This window comes from Sebastes umbrosus, chromosome 13 (assembly GCF_015220745.1).
Source record: "Sebastes umbrosus isolate fSebUmb1 chromosome 13, fSebUmb1.pri, whole genome shotgun sequence".
Classification (NCBI taxonomy): Eukaryota; Metazoa; Chordata; class Actinopteri; order Perciformes; family Sebastidae; genus Sebastes; species Sebastes umbrosus.
The window spans coordinates 19557326-19574873 of record NC_051281.1 but is presented as its reverse complement, the minus strand read 5'-3'; the positions used below and the strand labels follow the sequence as shown (position 1 = coordinate 19574873).

General features: G+C 40.4%; 1 protein-coding gene across 1 annotated transcript; it reads right to left on the bottom strand.

Annotated features, from left to right (window-relative positions):
• Positions 1-4833: 4833 nt before the first annotated feature.
• Positions 4834-15677, bottom strand: sik1 (salt-inducible kinase 1). Its single transcript, XM_037789808.1, has 14 exons — positions 15410-15677; positions 14136-14339; positions 13923-14039; positions 10446-10509; positions 10165-10326; positions 9623-9747; positions 9403-9526; positions 9080-9300; positions 8706-8855; positions 8490-8600; positions 8152-8377; positions 7807-8061; positions 7512-7701; positions 4834-7399 (listed from the first exon to the last, which is right to left on the bottom strand). Exons 2-14 carry the CDS (start codon positions 14286-14288, stop codon positions 6883-6885), a joined length of 2415 nt encoding a protein of 804 aa, XP_037645736.1. The 5' UTR covers positions 14289-14339; positions 15410-15677; the 3' UTR covers positions 4834-6882.
• Between the last annotated feature and the right edge of the window lie 1871 nt (positions 15678-17548).

Genomic DNA, 17548 nt, shown 5'->3' with positions numbered 1-17548 from the left:
ATCTGTGAACAGTTTTTTAAGGTTTATGTCTTTAGTAGGAATGAATGGGCTTGGGGCTGAGTGCTGAAGACAGGCAGAGGAAGTCGTAAAGTATTGAGAGACGGACTGATGTATTTATACAATTCATTGAGTATAGGCAGCCTTTAAGTAAAAACTTTGAAGTACTTGTAACTCCACTACAATTCCCCCTCCTGTGTGTCTCTACACTTGGTGACCCGCACAGAACTATCCCAACCCTCAAGCTCAGTTTACAAGCACAGAAACACAACAAACAAGCTATAAACAGAATTGGCTCCATATATCTGTCGCTGAGATTAATACTGGATATGCAGCAGACAAACACTGTTGTCCAAGGACAGTTCAGGAAGCCCCAGAGGAAGTACAGTGGGAAGGATCCTCTTTGCAATGTGATTACATAAACAAACCACATATCAACTCACTCCAAGTGTGTTAATGTCAGTGTATATGTAGATTTAACTGCAGCCCCTGAAAGTCACTACACAGTTACTGATATGCATTAAAAAAAAAACTTCTCAGTCACTTCTCTAAATTGGTTTCAGACTGTGACTTGTTTTAGAAGTCCAAAATTCCCCGTGAGAATAAATGTTCCTTGTGGAGTGCCACAAGGCTCAAATCTAGGCCCACTACTCTTTATATGCTACTATTACTATCATGCAAAAGTCATTATTCATTTTCATTGTTACATGGACAACATCCAACTAGATTTAGTGATTGCTTATAAAAATCCTCTCCATTTGATTACTTAAAACCTGCATCTGTGACATTTACTGTATGTGTAAAATTTGTTTTACTGTTGGTATTCCACAATATATCACACGTAATTTTTGGTTCAAGGAAGCAAAAAGATGAAAAAACAAAACAGAACAGATCTTTGCTTTCTTCTCTATGCAGAAACATTTACATCGAATTTGTTACAAGAAGACTTGATCACTGTACTGCAATGTTAACTAATTCACAAAGCTGCTGCCAGAGTTTTAACAGAAGCAAATAAAAGAGCTCAGCTCGTGTTACACATCACAGTGTAATATGAGCAGTTTGCATACGACATAAGTGGGGAAAGAACTACTCCCTAGAGTTTTAGTTGTGAATAGAAATAACAAGGGGACATCACACCTGGTTTCGGTTCACGGCTCAACTTTCTCAGCTTTTGAAAGAGCTCTTCTGTTAAAACTACAGCCTGAACAATACAGGAGTTTTGAGGCAGATTCCAATTCTAATATTTCAATGTAAAAATCTGACAGTAACATATTAGCCTATAGCCATTTAAAAACAAGTTGTGGCCATGATATGTACCGATATGTTACGTAGAAAAATAAGCCCGTAACAACTTAACTCTTTGGCATTTCTTATTACTTACGGGTCCAGCTCCGTTAAAAGCCTGCATTATTTCTTAAAAAGCACTTTTCTTAGCAGTTTTCCGTTGCATCCTGTTGAGTTTGATGTAATCTAGGCATTTGAATTTTAGAAATAAACAAATAACGACGAAATAAACAATTAATGGTAAAGACACCCTTTAAGTACCGGTACCTGCAGTGGCTTCCAGTTATTGAAAAGAACAGAAATATTACCAATATCTTCTGTGTCTTATGTATTCTGCGTTTTTGTTCCGTTTTGTTTTTATGTATTGTGGTAGTTTCCCTGCATACAAAAGTACAATACCCTCTCACATTCAGTAGTTTTGAGTTAAAAAAAAATCTATTCACCTATGTATCGTGACTTTTTTTTTTTAATGCCAAAATTGATATACTGTATTTGTTTAATTTGAGTCAATGTGGAGGTAGAAGGAAGTTATCGCTTTTATTGTTGTAGTCAGAGTAATGTGACGTCATATCCGTTCTGTATCCCCAAGCAGAAACAACAGAGTAGAAAACGGCGAAGGGTCCGCATGGATACGACCTGCACTCTAACATTTTAAATCCAAAGTGGTAAACACTACACATACAGTAAAGTATGGAAACACTTTGGGTTTCACACATTGCAGGAAAAGCAGAGCTAGACATCATGACTAAAGCTGCATGTTAACTCTGTCATGGACAGGAAACTTTATCGTATTGCGGTAACGTGCGGTCAAGCCAGCCGTCACTCTCATCTCCGTTGTCAAATCAGCCGACGCTAAAACTGTAGAGCACCCATATACTGACATTTATGTTAAATGCTTTCAAACGGCCCCGATGGAGCTGACCATGGATGCATGAAGAAAACGGCGCTGACGGGAGAGCTAGCGACGGACTTAGCGAAGTTAGCGGAAGTATACACACGTGACTATGTCTGGTTTTCAAAATAAAAATGTTAACAAAGGGAACTGTATATACAAAATACATACATGGAAATAAGATTGATTGGATTATATTCACCAAAAGTATAAAACATTACATATCCCTTATAAATTAAAAAGAAAATACCACTAATTTGTGAGGGAAATGTCTTTATTCTTTGATTTTTGGGTTGCTGGAAAAAAAGTTAATAAATAATTCCTGACAATAACTTGATATATTTGACTTCAGGACATCTCTGACTACATACATGCTGAAAATCAAAACATTTTGGTGTATCAAGTTAGATATCTTCCATCGTCCCAGCCTTACTGTTTAATGTCAACACTCTGAGCTGAATTTCATACATGAAATATGATATAACAACAACACACACATGTGCATGCATCTATAAATCAGATGGTCACGCAGTGTTGTTGAAAGCGTCTTACAGAAAGCTCGTTGGTTAATAAAAGGTCACGTCCGCAGCAGGCAGCAGCTGATGACTGATATGTCTGTGGCGGCTGTATGTCAAACGCATGGCATTCCTTTTGCGTTGAAGCCTCACCAGCAACTGCCCAAGGGTCATATGCCAAATGCCAAGGCATATGTTAAATGTGTGTATGTGTCAGTGAAGTGGCCCTTCACAGTGTAAATCAGTACATGTAGCGAGCAGTAGATCAACACACTTGTAAGTTTGGAACATGCAGTAATCTTGCAGGAATTTAAATGGAGTTTCTATTCTTTGTCATGTCCAACTGCAGATAACGAGCCAGCAGCAAAGAGGAGAGCAGCAGAGTTCACTTGGCTCACGGATGGTTTGGCTTCTCATTTTGCTATTGCGTCACTTGACTCCCGCATAGCCTTTCCTGTCGGCCGTCAGACACCTGTCCATTCTCAGTTTTATGAATAACTGGCCAGCAGGAGGGTCATGGGGTACAATGCATCATCACTCTGCATCACAGCATTATCATATGGTGCCAGTGCATCATCAGTCAGCCTCGTCATCAGTTAGTAGAGGATGAGGCGTAATTAAAAGTATTTTTACAGCGCATGCCATATAACCGTAACATCCTGGGTTCTATCCGTCTCTCATTTCTATCTAATATTTCTCTCTCAGGCAATCTTTTTGTCCTGCAAAATGCCAGTATTTTCTGCTCCTGTATAATTTGTAGTTTTAGTTTTTTATATTCATTATAAAATCTTGATAAAATAATACAACTATGAAACTTAATCAAGCTGCTATCAAATAATTATATGATAAATTAAACAGTATTTGGGAATACATAATGAAGTTTGTGTTGCACCAGACTTATTACTAGTAGTTTTCATTGTTGCTAATGATTACCAGTAATATTGACTGGTATTTACTTAATAGACAGCATCACTGTTATAGATGTACAGACTGAACTCACATTTTTAGCATATGGACCATTTTTCAAAAAAATTACAATAAGAGTAAAAATGAGAATCAGAAGAAAAATGTATAGAGGATAGAAATTCAAAGATTAAAACTATTTCTTTCCAGCAGTTTTTCAGCATATAATAATATTAGGGCTGTCAAAGTTAACATGATAATAACGCCGTAACTCAAATTTGTTTTAACGGCACTAATTTCTTTAACACATTAATGCAAGTTGTGTTTTTTTAGGTTGTAGCGGGCTCAGTTTTAAAGCTACAGTGAAGATACTGACATCATATGAAACTAGAACACCTAAGGACTTCATGACCATGTCATACTAGCTTGTCACGAAGGAGCCTGAAAAATGCTCCAAACTTATGTTAAATTTTGGCAAGGAAAAACTGTCATGGCCATTTTCAAAGGGGTCCCTTGACCTCTGAAGATATGTGAATGAATGGGTAATGAATGTTCTATGGGTACCCACGAGTCTCCTCTTTACAGACATGCCCACTTGATGATAATCACATGCAGTTTGGGGCAAGTCATAGTCAAGTCAGCACACTGAAACACTGACAGCTGTTGAGTTTGCCATGTTATGATTTGAGCATATTCTTATTCTGGACAATATTTGTCACTGTTGTTAATTGATTTCCAATAATAACTATATACATATTTGCATAAAGCAAACATATTTGCCAACTCCCATGTTGATAAGAGTATTAAATACTTGACAAATCTCCCTTTAAGGTACACTTTAAACATAAAAAGTGTGTGATTAATTTGTGATTAATCGTGATTAACTGTGGACCATCATGCGATTAATCGTGATTAAATATTTTAATCGTTTGACAGCCCTAAAAAATATTAAATGTACTGTACTGTAGTGGTGAGGTACTTCATAATCCTTTATTATTATTGTGAACTGGAAACAAGAGTTGATAAACTACATGTCAGTAAATATATCCAAGTTATGATTAGAAAACATTCAAACAACAGACAGTTTAGGAAGTGAACTTTATTTAAATAAATAGCCACATAAATAAACAATCTTTCTTGAACTAACATTCTCTCTCCTTTCCTTTCACACACTCACACACACAGACATGCACATGCTTATACAATCAAGTTAACAAATCAGATAAAAAGAAAATGAAATACTTCGTATTATCCAAAGTTTATCAAAAAGGGTCATCTTACAGATTTGCATCAAGAGTCTCTTAGTGTTTCAATAGTTCTGTGAAGTTTTTTCACCATGACAAAGAAAACAAATATGAATAAAGTGCAATTCTTGCTTCTGTTTGCACAGCAAGTTCAAAGGTCAGATTCAGAGAAGAGAGAGAGGTCAGAGAAGACATTTAAACGGCCATTAACGGAGCCATTCATCTTCCTTTCTTTCTTCGGTGTAGTGAGACCTCTGATCGTGGGTTTGTTCAAAGGCACAAGTGTTGGTAGTGAGTGTAATCAACCAAAAACTGTTGGATAGAAATATCAACACTGCGTGTTTCCAAAGCAGAACTGGGTTTGGAAAAACACTGCACTTCAACATATAGAGATATGAGAGAGCTAACTAAGCTTACAATATCACACATCTCTTGCAGCTTTCTAATATGTCATCTGAACTTGACTGCACAATCCAATCAGCTTGTTGCAGATCGTTTCTACTTATTTCTAGCCACTTATGGACAACTTCCAGCACAACATGGTATTGCTATGTTCTGATTTTTTTTTCTTTTTTCTTCATCTTTTCTAGAAAAGTACAAAAATGAATACCACCATGGTCCTGATAGTAAAAGCTAGATATATTAACAACATGTGTAGCATTAGGATTTGATGGCAGCGGGAGTTTTCTCAAAGCCAAAGCTAAGGAGATCATGTGAAATATGCTCGCTAACCACCATGCCACATTTTGAGACAGCATTCAAAGTGAAAAGTCAGTAGTGTGTCTGTGATAGATCACCCATCTCTTGTGCTGTTCGCTCTTTGGTAAAACCCAAATGCTTCCTTTCAGTTAGAGAACAACAAGCATGCTGTGTGAAGAAACAGCATTTTGAAATGCCTTGAGTATTTCTATCAATTTCTACAGTATTGTGTTGTTATGTTACATAACTAGTACCAGTTCTAGACAGCTAGCTAGCCCAGCAAAGACAAATGAAAACACAAAAACCTCAGGCAAATGTACATTTTGACCATCCTATGTAGAGCCTCATCCTTCCTTTGTATTTCAATGTGAAATATTGCACTGTTCCCACAGTCTTTGTTCTGTCCATATGAAAATCGTCTTTCCTCCGATATTCTGGGATCGATTTTGTTAGGGGAATTTTTTTTAACAGGTTTCCACATTTTTGCCTGTGGAGGTAGTAAAAGCATCTAACAAGAAGGTGCTTATTGAACAAAGGGAACACGTATCCACATATGTAAGGTGTTACCGAGCTGACTGATGTACCTATTGTGCTTTACTCAATCAGCGAGACACCATCTTCCTTCAGTTTTGGCTGATGAGGATGTAGCAGTCTTTCTGCGGCTTGAGGTAAAAGCAGCATTTGCGAGTCTATAATAATCTTAGCACAGACAAAAAAATAATAATCACAGTTTCAATACAAATCAACTCCTTCAGTGAAGCTTAGGACGCTATACTGTATGTTCATTGCACTGCTACAGAGAAATGTCTCTTTTAAAAAGGCGAACAAAAGAGGGAGAAATGGAAAAAAAGGGAGAATTTTGGTCTTCTGTCCAGTCAAGTGAAAAACAGCAAGAACAGGAAATGACGCAAGGAGTGTCTAAAAAAAGAATAGGGAAGAGAGAGCCTTCCCGTATTCAACAAAATCAAAAAGTTAACTTAGACAGCATCAAAACATGTGAGACATAATTGTATCGGCTAGCGTCCGCTCTCATTTCATTCAAGTGAATCCATCAGGGAGCTGAATGAGAGTCTTTCAGTCTGTTATTGCTTCTCTGCCTGGCTGATACGGGCTTGTCCAGAGTTTGGTTATTGCTTAGTCTTTAGCTTATATGATATCAAAAGTATACACAACATACGTGTGTGGACACATTCTCACACGTGTACCGCATGTTGTTAAATAAAGTGTACATTTGTCGTTTGCATCTGCTTTTTGTTCTTTCACCTCACTTCTGCTCTCTTTTCTTCTCGGCTCAAAACCAAGTGAAGATTTTTTCTTCCAACAATCGCTGGTCTTGATGGCTGATGTTTTACTTCACCATCACACAGCTACTGCGCTGCTGCTGTGCAGCCAGACCCAACTCCTGCATGTTAGGGTCTGTGCTGGAGGCCGAGCCCAGGCTCCACACTCCTGGTTTAGACATGATGGCGAAGGCGCCTTGTGTTGCAGACTGGGGCTGCTGTTGGAGGCCGATGTAGGGGTGAGGGTGGGTTTGCTGGCTGATGTGCAGACGAGCCTCGAGAAGGTAAGCAGCGGAGGCCACGGGGGACAGAGAAGAAGAGTAGCAGGATGAGGAGGATGAGGAGTAGCAGGATGAGGAGGTCTCGAGGGTTTGTTTCCAGGGGACGTGCTGTAAACCCACAGAAGTTTGCTGAGGAGGCAGGGCAGAGGGGGTGGGGGTCGCGAACAGGGACGAGGAAGCGAACACTGTAGTAGGTGGAGGAGAGGGTGACTGCTGCTGGGCCAGGAAGAGCAGGGGATTCTGGGTAGGTCCTGTCTGAGTGGCTTGGACCTGAGGCTGGGGTAGATGCTGGATCTGTAGCATCCTAGAAAACAGAGACAGGAGATCAGACTCTCTATTTACATCAGGGCTTTTCAAAGTCTGACACTGTGGGCTGCCTCAGACAAAATCAGTGTAATCATTTTCATGTGTCTCACCTTTGCTGATGCAGCACCTCCTCCAGCATGCTGCGGTGCTCGGAGAGAGCTGGACCCTGTGACCCTCGGCTGCCGCGGTTACAAGAGGGTGGAGGAACAACCTGCCTCGTCAGACCCTTGATCTTATTTAATCCCAAAAGCCCTTTAGTGCGTGTGTTTTTCCTCAGCTGCTGACGGAAAGCTTTGAGGCCTGTGGAAAGGCATAGGAAAGTGTTACACAATTCTCCTTTGATCCGATAATGTGACACATTATGAAGAAAATCGGAGTGACGCTTTCATGATCATGCTCCTGTACCTTGTGTGAGGGAGGTGTCGGAGGCTCTGCGACCCTCCTGGAAGCTGGCGGCAGGCAGGCTGCCCTGGGCCTGGGGCAAGAGGTGGGAGGAGAGGGTCAGGGTAGCTCCAGCAGGCAGCAGAGCTCCACTTTCGAACCCAGAGGCCAGAAGTGTTGACATGTCACCCATAGTAGCCTGCAAAGTGGGGGCTGGACTGGATGAGGATTTCAGACAACCGTCAGAAGAGGCAGCATCTGAGGGACTGACCACAATACCTACAGAAACGGAACAGGGAAGAAATTAGACTCTGTACTGTATATGCGTCACAGTGTGGACTGACATGTGCTATTGTATAACATACTCACATGGAGGGTTGCACTGGTGGAAACGGGCCGACACCTCAGCCAGTGTGTGTCTGCGGGAAGTGGTGGTGGGAGGGAGCAGAGGCCCGAGAGTTTGTGTTGCCTCCTCCTCCTCCAGGTCTCTGGGCCGCACCTCTTCGCTGATGCTCGTCTCCAGCAGGCTGTTGGGTGAAATGGAGCGGTTCCAGAGCAGTCTGTTCAGGCTGGCCTCCACTGGAAACACCACACGCTGAAACAGAATGAGTTGGGAGTGTTAGCCACTGATGGAGAGAAGAGGTGCAGTATTTGTCTCTTAAACTCTGAGCTGCTGAACGCTGCCGTCAAGTGTTGTCATCATTTACCTGGAACAATCCACCTTGGTCATACTCCATCTCCGGGTAAACTGGAGGAGTGCTTTTGGCTGGAATTGAAAATGCTGTGGATCTAAAGCTGTCGGTGGACTCCATGATCACCTAGAAGCAAGCACACAGCGTTTTTTAGACCTCAAGTCTAAAGTTGTGGGTTAGATCAGGACTAGGTACGACTTTAAGCTCAATACACCCAGCTGGAGTGCTCACCTCTGGGCCGCTGGAGTCGGAGGTGCTCCTGGGTCTCTGGCTCCAGGTCCCACACTTGCGGCTCAGCTGCTGGTTGCGATGCTCTCTGACTCTCTCCAGCAGAAGGTAGTAGATAGCAGAGAAGTGATTATAGCTGCTGCTCTGTAGAGACTGAGGACAAGAACACACAGCAGATTAGTGGTGTTGCTTCAGCATTTACCTCCTGTGGCTCTTGATGCCAGCTTATATCCATCGCTTCCTTTAGCTCTTCCCCTCTTCACTATATTCTTTGAATGATGCCATTATGTTGCTGCCCCTGTTAAGTATAATCTATTTTCTCCTGAAACTGTTCACAAAGTCATAAAACACCAAACTTTGTTTTTGCGTTCAGTCACCTCGATAGTCTTCTGGCGGTCGATGCCCAGTGTGTTCATGATGCCCAGCACTGGTTCACTGTAGTCCCCCAGGTTGGAGTTGTACTCTGTCATGGAATGGCTGAGGGTCTGGTGGGCGGCTGTCGGGTCTGCCAGCATCCAGCGGTGCTGCTTGATCTGGGCCATGCTGATCCTCCTGGCTGGGTCCACCACCAGCATCTTACGGATCAGGTTTTCACAGTCTGGAGGACGTAAACGAGGAATGAGTCTTGGATTCGGAGCACTTTAGATTTAGACAGAATTGGTAATTAGCAGTAATTTTTAAGACTTTGTTGCCCTTATACCTTGAGACATGAAGAAAGGGATTCTGAATCGTCCCTCTGTGACTCTCTGTCTGAGTGCAGGAAGGCTGGGTCCATCAAATGGAAGAGAGCCGCAGACAAGAACATAAAGTACCACACCTAAGCTCTGTGAATAAAATAGCAAAAAGGAGAATATTAGCATAAGAAGAAAATGAATTTTGGATTGAATGATTCTGTCTACAGTTTCCTTCTATACGCTCACCCAAATGTCCAGCTGAGGCCCCTCATACTCTTTCCCTTCAAACACTTCAGGGGCAGCATAAGGCGGGCTGCCACACCATGTAGACAGAGGCTCCCCTGCATTGTAGAAGTTTCCAAATCCAAAGTCTGTAAAACACCGGAAGAGATACACAACAATTTTGTTATTCAGACTTGTTTGTTTTCTCCTTGAGGAGCTCAGGGCGCTGGAAGTCAGATGTGTTGTTTTAGTGTCTTATGTAATTTATCATCGTGATGTTCAAAGACACCCTTAGACCAGATCATATCGAGTATTAGCATATCTTCTCTCACACACACAAAAGACTAGTCTTTCGACAACAATCATTTGATTCAGAATGGTTTAAGAATCCAAAAACTGCTAATACTTCCTTCAGGCCAAAATGAACAGAATACAAAAGTAGCAGGGAGGTATAAAGATTCAAGATTCAAAACATTGATTTCTAATTTCAAATTAACACTTTACAACACCTTCCTGCCAGCAAACCAGTAACCATGGTAACGGTAAACGCTATATGGCAGACGTACCAGCTAGTTTGATGTTCATGTTGGCGTCCAGCAACAGGTTCTCGGTTTTTAGGTCACGGTGAACGATGTGGTGTCGGTGGCAGTAGTCCACGGCTGTAAGAATCTGCCAAAACTTCTTTCGTGCCTCATCTTCACTCATACGGCCATTTGAGGTCAGGTAGTCTGGAGGGAGAGAGGATATTTTAGTTTGAGTCCATATTTGAGTCAGAAATGTTGTGGTGTTCAATCTATCATGATCAACAGATTTAGCCTACATTCATTTTCAGTAAAGCTGAACTCACCAAACATTTCTCCGTTATTTGCATATTCGGTCACAATATACAGCATGTCTTTGGTCTCCATGACCTAAGAGAAATAGAGAGCAGAAAAAAGACAAGAGTTTAAACCAACTGTGTCATTGGCAGCTGGTGATAACGAAGAGTAAAACCCGTTCCAGGTCCTTGAGTTCAGCCCGTTCCAGGCATCTCTTGGCATATCAAGACATTTTCTAACCACAAAAATCCCCATTTCATTCTTCGTCTTGTTCCACACACACATAACACCAACACCCTGGTTTTCCATGAAATGCACTGTTGCATAAGCCAGCCGTCAGTGACTTCCGTCATACAGTTATGTTTTAAAACCCATTTTATACCACAAACCCAGAAGGGAAACACGTAAAGGCATATAATTCAAACAGACAAACCATTATCAAACGGTTGGAAATGTTCTCCCTGAGGGTGACTCTAGTTGGCAACGGATACTAGTGTTGAATTTCAAGCTCCCCTTATCTCTTTATTTCTAGAAAACAGAGAGAGAGATTCACATGGGCTGTTGTGTCCTGTCTAGTGGAACAAAAAAAAGTCCGGCGCACTTTGTAGGCTGGAAAGACGCAATTCCCAATCCTTTCCTGGAGCTCATAGAAAGCTTCCATTTCCCAGGAGAGCCCTCGGGGACGGGGCAGTTGAGCAGAAAGTAATTTTCGTCAGATGACAAAGCCCTGTCTGAAAGGCTCCTGGCCAACTTTGAATTAAATGTCAACAAATTCCACTGAATGGTGGAGCTTAATTCTTTTCAGCCACCAGGCGCTGAAAACCAAGAGAAGCATGATTCAATACACAGACGCCTCCAAGCGGGGAGCAGTCTTTATCTGTGAGATAGGGCAGCTCTCTGGGGCTCTGTCACCTTGAGGTGCAGCTGACGTCACGGCTCTGAAGAGCAGGCATGGCACGTCAAGGACCCTCAAACCAACCCAGAAGGAAGATTAACCCCTTCGCATCCATATTTTTCATTTTATTTTCTATAAAGTAGCTTTAAGGTTGTTGAAGCTGTGTGACGTTTACACTGAGTGATATTCAAACCCAAGACTCCGTGTTTTTTGGCCATCACATGCGTAATATTTGAGATGTCTTGTGCAGCATTTTATACACATTTCTCATAATTCAGCCTGACATATTTGATATCTTTGGAAACTTTGGGATCCCCACTAAAATTGTAAATATATTTCTGCTTGTTTGAGAACAGCAGAGTTTGTCCCACCGGTGGGAGAGTAAGGTTTAAGAGGATAAGAGGGGAGTAAGTGTGTGATTGATACAAGGTCAAAGAGGCTGAGACAGAGAGAAAGGGAAAGAGGCTTCAATGATCCTTGACTAGAGAGGAAAAATAACATTTTACTCTCATGGGATCTGTGAGAGAATGGAAGCAGCAGCTGATTTATCGGGCCAGAGGTCTCAGATCGCCTCATCATCAAGCACAAACCATCTGACTAGCATCACCTCAGACAACCCAAGGGCACGGAAAAAAGGGTGCATCACATGCAAGACACAGAGAGAGGTCATCCATTTTAGACTTCAGAGCTGTGATAGCCAGGAGACAATAATCTAATCTTATCTTATCTTTCTTTGTCATAACATTTTGAAAGGAAATCACTGTATCGCATTGTCATTGTCCCTAGGGGTGTAACGATACATTGATCTGGATTGATTTATCGATTCAATTATCAACGATCCTATATCATCAATGCAAAGTGAAAACATCAATTCATACTTTAAGATACGCCTTTATTTTGAAATTCTTAACTGATAAAAACATTTGCACGTATTATTCATTTTATAGTGAACAACAGGAGGTCTATTTTTATTCTTTTTATTAAAAAGAATATTTTTTCATTTTCAGAAAGAGCCCAGTATATCAAATTGTCAAATCAGAATTTAGTTGCTTTTTGTGAGTTAATATAAATGTAACTGATTGTGTTAAATATGTATGAAATGTGTTATTGTCTCACATCGATCGCAGGCCCCTGAATTGAATCGATCGAAATCGTATCGTGGCAGACTTTGTGATATCAGCAAATATCGTATCGGTGTCCTAAGAATCAATATAATATTGTACCGTGATCAAAGTTGTGATTTACACCCTTAAATATCACGATTAACAGTTTAATACACACAGATAATATTGTTGCAACTTGCATTTTCAATATCCATATAATTCTTTTTTTCTTTGTCAATTAATCATTTGGTCTATAAAATGTCAAAATAGTGAAAAGTGTCCCTCATAATTACCTAAAGCTCAGGGTGATGTCTTTAATATGCTTGTTTTGTCTGAATTACTGTCCTAAATACAATGAAATACAATGAAAAGCAGCACATTCTCACAACTGAGTTGGAACAAGGCAAAGCTTGGCATTTTTACTTGAAAAAATGTGTTAAATGATTAATCAGTTATCAAAATAGTTTCCAATTAATTTCCTGTCGATCGACTAATATTTTAATCGGCTTATTGTTTCAGCTCTATGTGATGGGAAATACAGTTGGGGTTTCCAAGGAATAATGTCATGCTCCTATTGTTGCAGTCGAGACATGAATTCTCAGTAAATACTGCTCAGCTGCTTGAAACCGGACATGAAGTAATCCTCAAAAGTAGCCAAACAATACAAGGGCAGAAAAGCCCATTAAAAAAAAAGAAAGGGCATTGTGTGCGTTTGTTTGCGGGGGTGTATGTTTGTGTGTTTCTTGCCAGACGCGTGCCACAACACTCGCAAGACGAGCTGAGGAGAAAAAAAGCGGATTCTCTCCACTAAGTCTTCAAGATGATTAGCAGCAAAGCAGCGCTCTGTGGGGTGCCCTTCACGTGACGTGCAGACACATTGCACTTGGCTTTAACAGATGCTAATTGGGCTTAACGTTCAGACCTGTGGACGCATCTTTAACCAAAAGTCTCCTGACTGTTCGCTAATTCCCATATCTCTGCAATCACTTCTACCATTATATAACTGAAAACATCTTGCAGTGTTCCCAATACTGACTGGAACCAATGATTATTTTCACTCTCTCTCTCTCTAACACACACGCACAGAGGGAGGTCAAAGGGGATTGCACTAATGCTGTTGTGCTGTACTTATGATTCAATGTGCTCTGAGAGTCAGCAGCTCACCACAAGCCGGTACAAACCACTTAAATAACAAATGCCCCTTATTTGGCACCGCTGCATCCACATATCAACAGTAATGAGGCACAATGCTTTGCACCACAACATTGCTACTGAGGGAAATAAATGTGTCCCCATTTTGCAGAGTTTCCCCACACACCATTGCATTTTTACTCCCAGATTCATGCATGCGTTCAGACCGGCTCCCTGCACTGGGTGCCGTCACAGAACCAGGCTTCACAGCTGAGGACGTGATACAGGTTGAATAACACACTACTGCTGCACGCACACACACCATTCTGCAAACATGCATGAACCAACACTGCAGAAAGATTAAAGATAATACACACCTGGTAGAGTTTGATGATATGGGGGTGGTTTAGCAGCTTCATAATCTGCACCTCTCTGTAAATTTTCTCAAGGTTGGAGGGGTTCAGTCTTGTCTTGTCGATGATCTTAATGGCCACCTGGAAAAAAAAATTGTAAATTGAAAAAATTAGAATTCATAAGATTATGCATCTTTAAAAAAATCTGCAAATACAATTTGGAGGAGAGCTGCTGACCTGTGTTTTTGTAACTTTATGTCTGGCCAGTTTCACCACTGCAAAGTTTCCCTTCCCCAGGGTGCGGATGATCTCATAGAAGCCGACCTGCAGGGGCCTTCCCTGGGCAGCGCTGGAGTGAGCCGCCCGGCTGTTCTCTGTCATGATCACCATGGTGCACCAACGGTCTGGAGTTACAGCGTTGGGATAGTTTAAGGCTAGTACCTGCAGAGACAAAGGCAACCGTATATTTCATTGCTTTGTATTTTAATGCATAATAACAATGGATACATTTTTACATAACATTTAGCAGGTGTTTTTTTCAACATAAGTGTAGGCATATATAGTACGTGGCCCTACATATATCTATGGTGCAGCAGCTGAAAACTTTCTTGTATAACAAATTAGTTCAGAGTGAGAAAGACTGAGCTTAGTAGCCCAGAGTGAGTGAGGTGCTATCACAATTCACAGTGATATGATCAAAAGAAAATGATTTAAGTGTTCAATACATATTCCAGTTTTAATAAGGGTTAAAAACTGATAAAGATAAGATAAGATAAGATAAGACATTCCTTTATTAGTCCCGCAGTGGGGAAATCTGCAGTGTACAGCAGCAAAGGGGAAAAACAAGATGCATCCGCTAACACAGTAAAAAAGATCTAAACAAAGTGTAACAAAATATGAACCATTTAAATAGAAGGAAGTATAAAAATAGGAGCAGTAAATAAAGTATTGACAATAAACAGACTATTAACAAAATTGCACAAGTGGAAAATGATATTGCAAAGTACAGCTTCTTAAGGTCAATCCATAAAGCCATAATTCAATTACAAAATGTAGGTTTGTTACTGTTAAATAGAAAGTAAAAGCTTGCCTAAAAAAGAAAGTAGCTTTGGGTTGTGTAAGAAAATTTCAAAATTACAAAAAAAAGAGGAAATATCTGGTAGTAAAGGGTCTAATGGAGACAGAGGAGTATGTCTTACCTTAATAATACGTATAAAAATAGGAGCAGTATATACAGTATTGACAATAAACAGACTTTTAACAAAATTTCACAAGTGGAAAATGATATTGCAAAGTACAGTTTCTTAATGTCGATCCTATAGCCACAATTCAATTACCAAATGTAGGACTTTTTTTTTTTTTTTTTTTACTGTTAAACAGAAAGTAAAAGAGATCAGCTTGACTAAAAAAGAAAGTATAGCTTTGGGTTGTGTAAGAAAATTTCAAAATTACAAAAAAAAGTCGATATCTGGTAGTATAAATGTAGTTTAATGGAGAGAGAGGAGTCTTACCTTAATAATAAGAGGACATAAAGCACCTTCTCTCACAGTTCAGACGGCTCTCAGAAGAAACGTAAACCATTCCACAACCAGAGCGAATAAACAACAACAACAAACTGTAGAAACACGCGCGGAGCAACTTTACTGAGACTTTATACAACAAGTCTTTCGGCCGGTGCTCGGTGCGGTGCGGTGCGGCCGGTGTGTGGCTGAGAGCTCCGCCGGAATGTAGAGCTGAGGGCTCCGGCACTCACAGGGGAACTCTTCCTCCTCCTCCTACTTCTCCTCCCTCCCTCCGCCACCATAACAAATTGATACCCACCTTATTAACGTCACACTCGCGTCAGAGCTCCGAGCTGGGTGCAAGGCAAGGCCGGGCTCTACAGCAAGGCACGGGTTGCCCGGCAACCGCGCGGCTCGGAGCTCTCGGTGACGTGAGTTGCTGATGGAGGGGTTGCTTGGAGATGGGGACGGTGACGTCAGTTGTAGAGATGTGTCACCACGTGATGTTTCCCTTTGCTGGCTGCCTCGCGCGCTCACTCCACAGCACCGGCTGCTGCGCGCGGCTACAACAGGAACAGAAACAGGAAGCAACTGGTGATGTTTTTGTTTTTTTATGGAGTAAACGCCATTTTGTTTTATTTTATTTTGTGTAAAAAAATAATCTATGTATTGTTGTTTATGTTTTTTAAATTTTTAAATTTTTTATACTTTATTTTTTTCCCTTTTTTCAAGGTTGTTTTCATATATGCAATTTACAGTTCGTAATAACAATAGTTTATAAACCATTTTTTTTAAGTAGATGGAGCTTATAGACAAACTCATTGAGTACACTAGAGAAAACAACTTCAACACTCAAAATTGAAATAAAATTAAGAAAAGAAATAATAATAATAATGATAAAAAGAAAGAATAGAGTTAAAAAAAAGAAATAAAAAAAAACATAAAACAAACAAGACAATAATAATACAGAAATACGAGAGTAATATGTATGTTTTTTAACGGAGTCTGTCAATAAAGATGAACTGAACTGAATCTAAACTAAAAGGTACTCAAATATATATTCATCCACATAGGCTATTTGTAGGCTATTATATGTCATATGCATTATATAATGTTTTATTACATTTTATTTATTCTATTTTAGTTTATTCTATTCTGCATTTTATTCTATTATATTATATGTGAAAATAATCTAAACCAAAATGTATATATATATTCATATTCATCCACATATATATATATATATATATATATACTACTAAACTCAAGTTCCTGTGGTCACAAATAAATCACGGAATGGGCCTTTTAAGCTGACTTTATCTAGACTAGGCATACTTGTAGGTTGTAATGTTTTCAGATTCTTCTTTCTGGTTCTGCCTTGCTCATCTCATATTAGCATAGAAGTATTATAGTACAGAAAGTGCAAGAAAATCTCTCTCCACTCTGAACAAAGCAGGTTGGACTGAAAAGAAGGAGGCAACACCTAAACACACAAGGAGAACAGCAGTTTAAGGTAGAAAAATAAGGGAGGGGCGAGTGTTAACAATGAACAAGAACCAGTTTCGATACAGACAACATGCACACTCCCAAACATCCGATCCTCACATTACCGTAATCCAACTTAAGTGCACATAATTGTTTGAGAATGTTTTTCTGAACATGCCATTCAGAAAGCAGTGCAGGGTTTGGGTGTAAGAGGTTAGGTATACCTGACTTTCTCTGTCAATAAACTGACTATAATAACCTAGATCTGCATCTCCTTGTTTGCAAACCATCAATTTACACTGTCAGACATCTAAACACCTGTCCTTGTTATTGATGCATCCTAACTAGTGGCTACATGCTGCTGATTTTCTCTAATAACAGAGGTGCTGTGTGTGGCTTCCTGCATCTTTTCTTCTCTCAGACTGAGCACCAGCTTAACGCTTACCAGATCAGGGATTTTCTTGTGGAGCTGCCATTTTGTCAATCAAGATGAGGAGAAAAACATAGTTCTGATCATTCATACAGTATCAAAGAACACAGGTGATGCCCATGGGTGTTGAAGTGGATGTTAAAAGGGTCTGTGCTTGTGTTTCTGCTGGGGGTTGGTGGGGAATCCAGCTAAGATTCATTCATTGAAACTGATATGTGAAAGAGCAAAGCAAT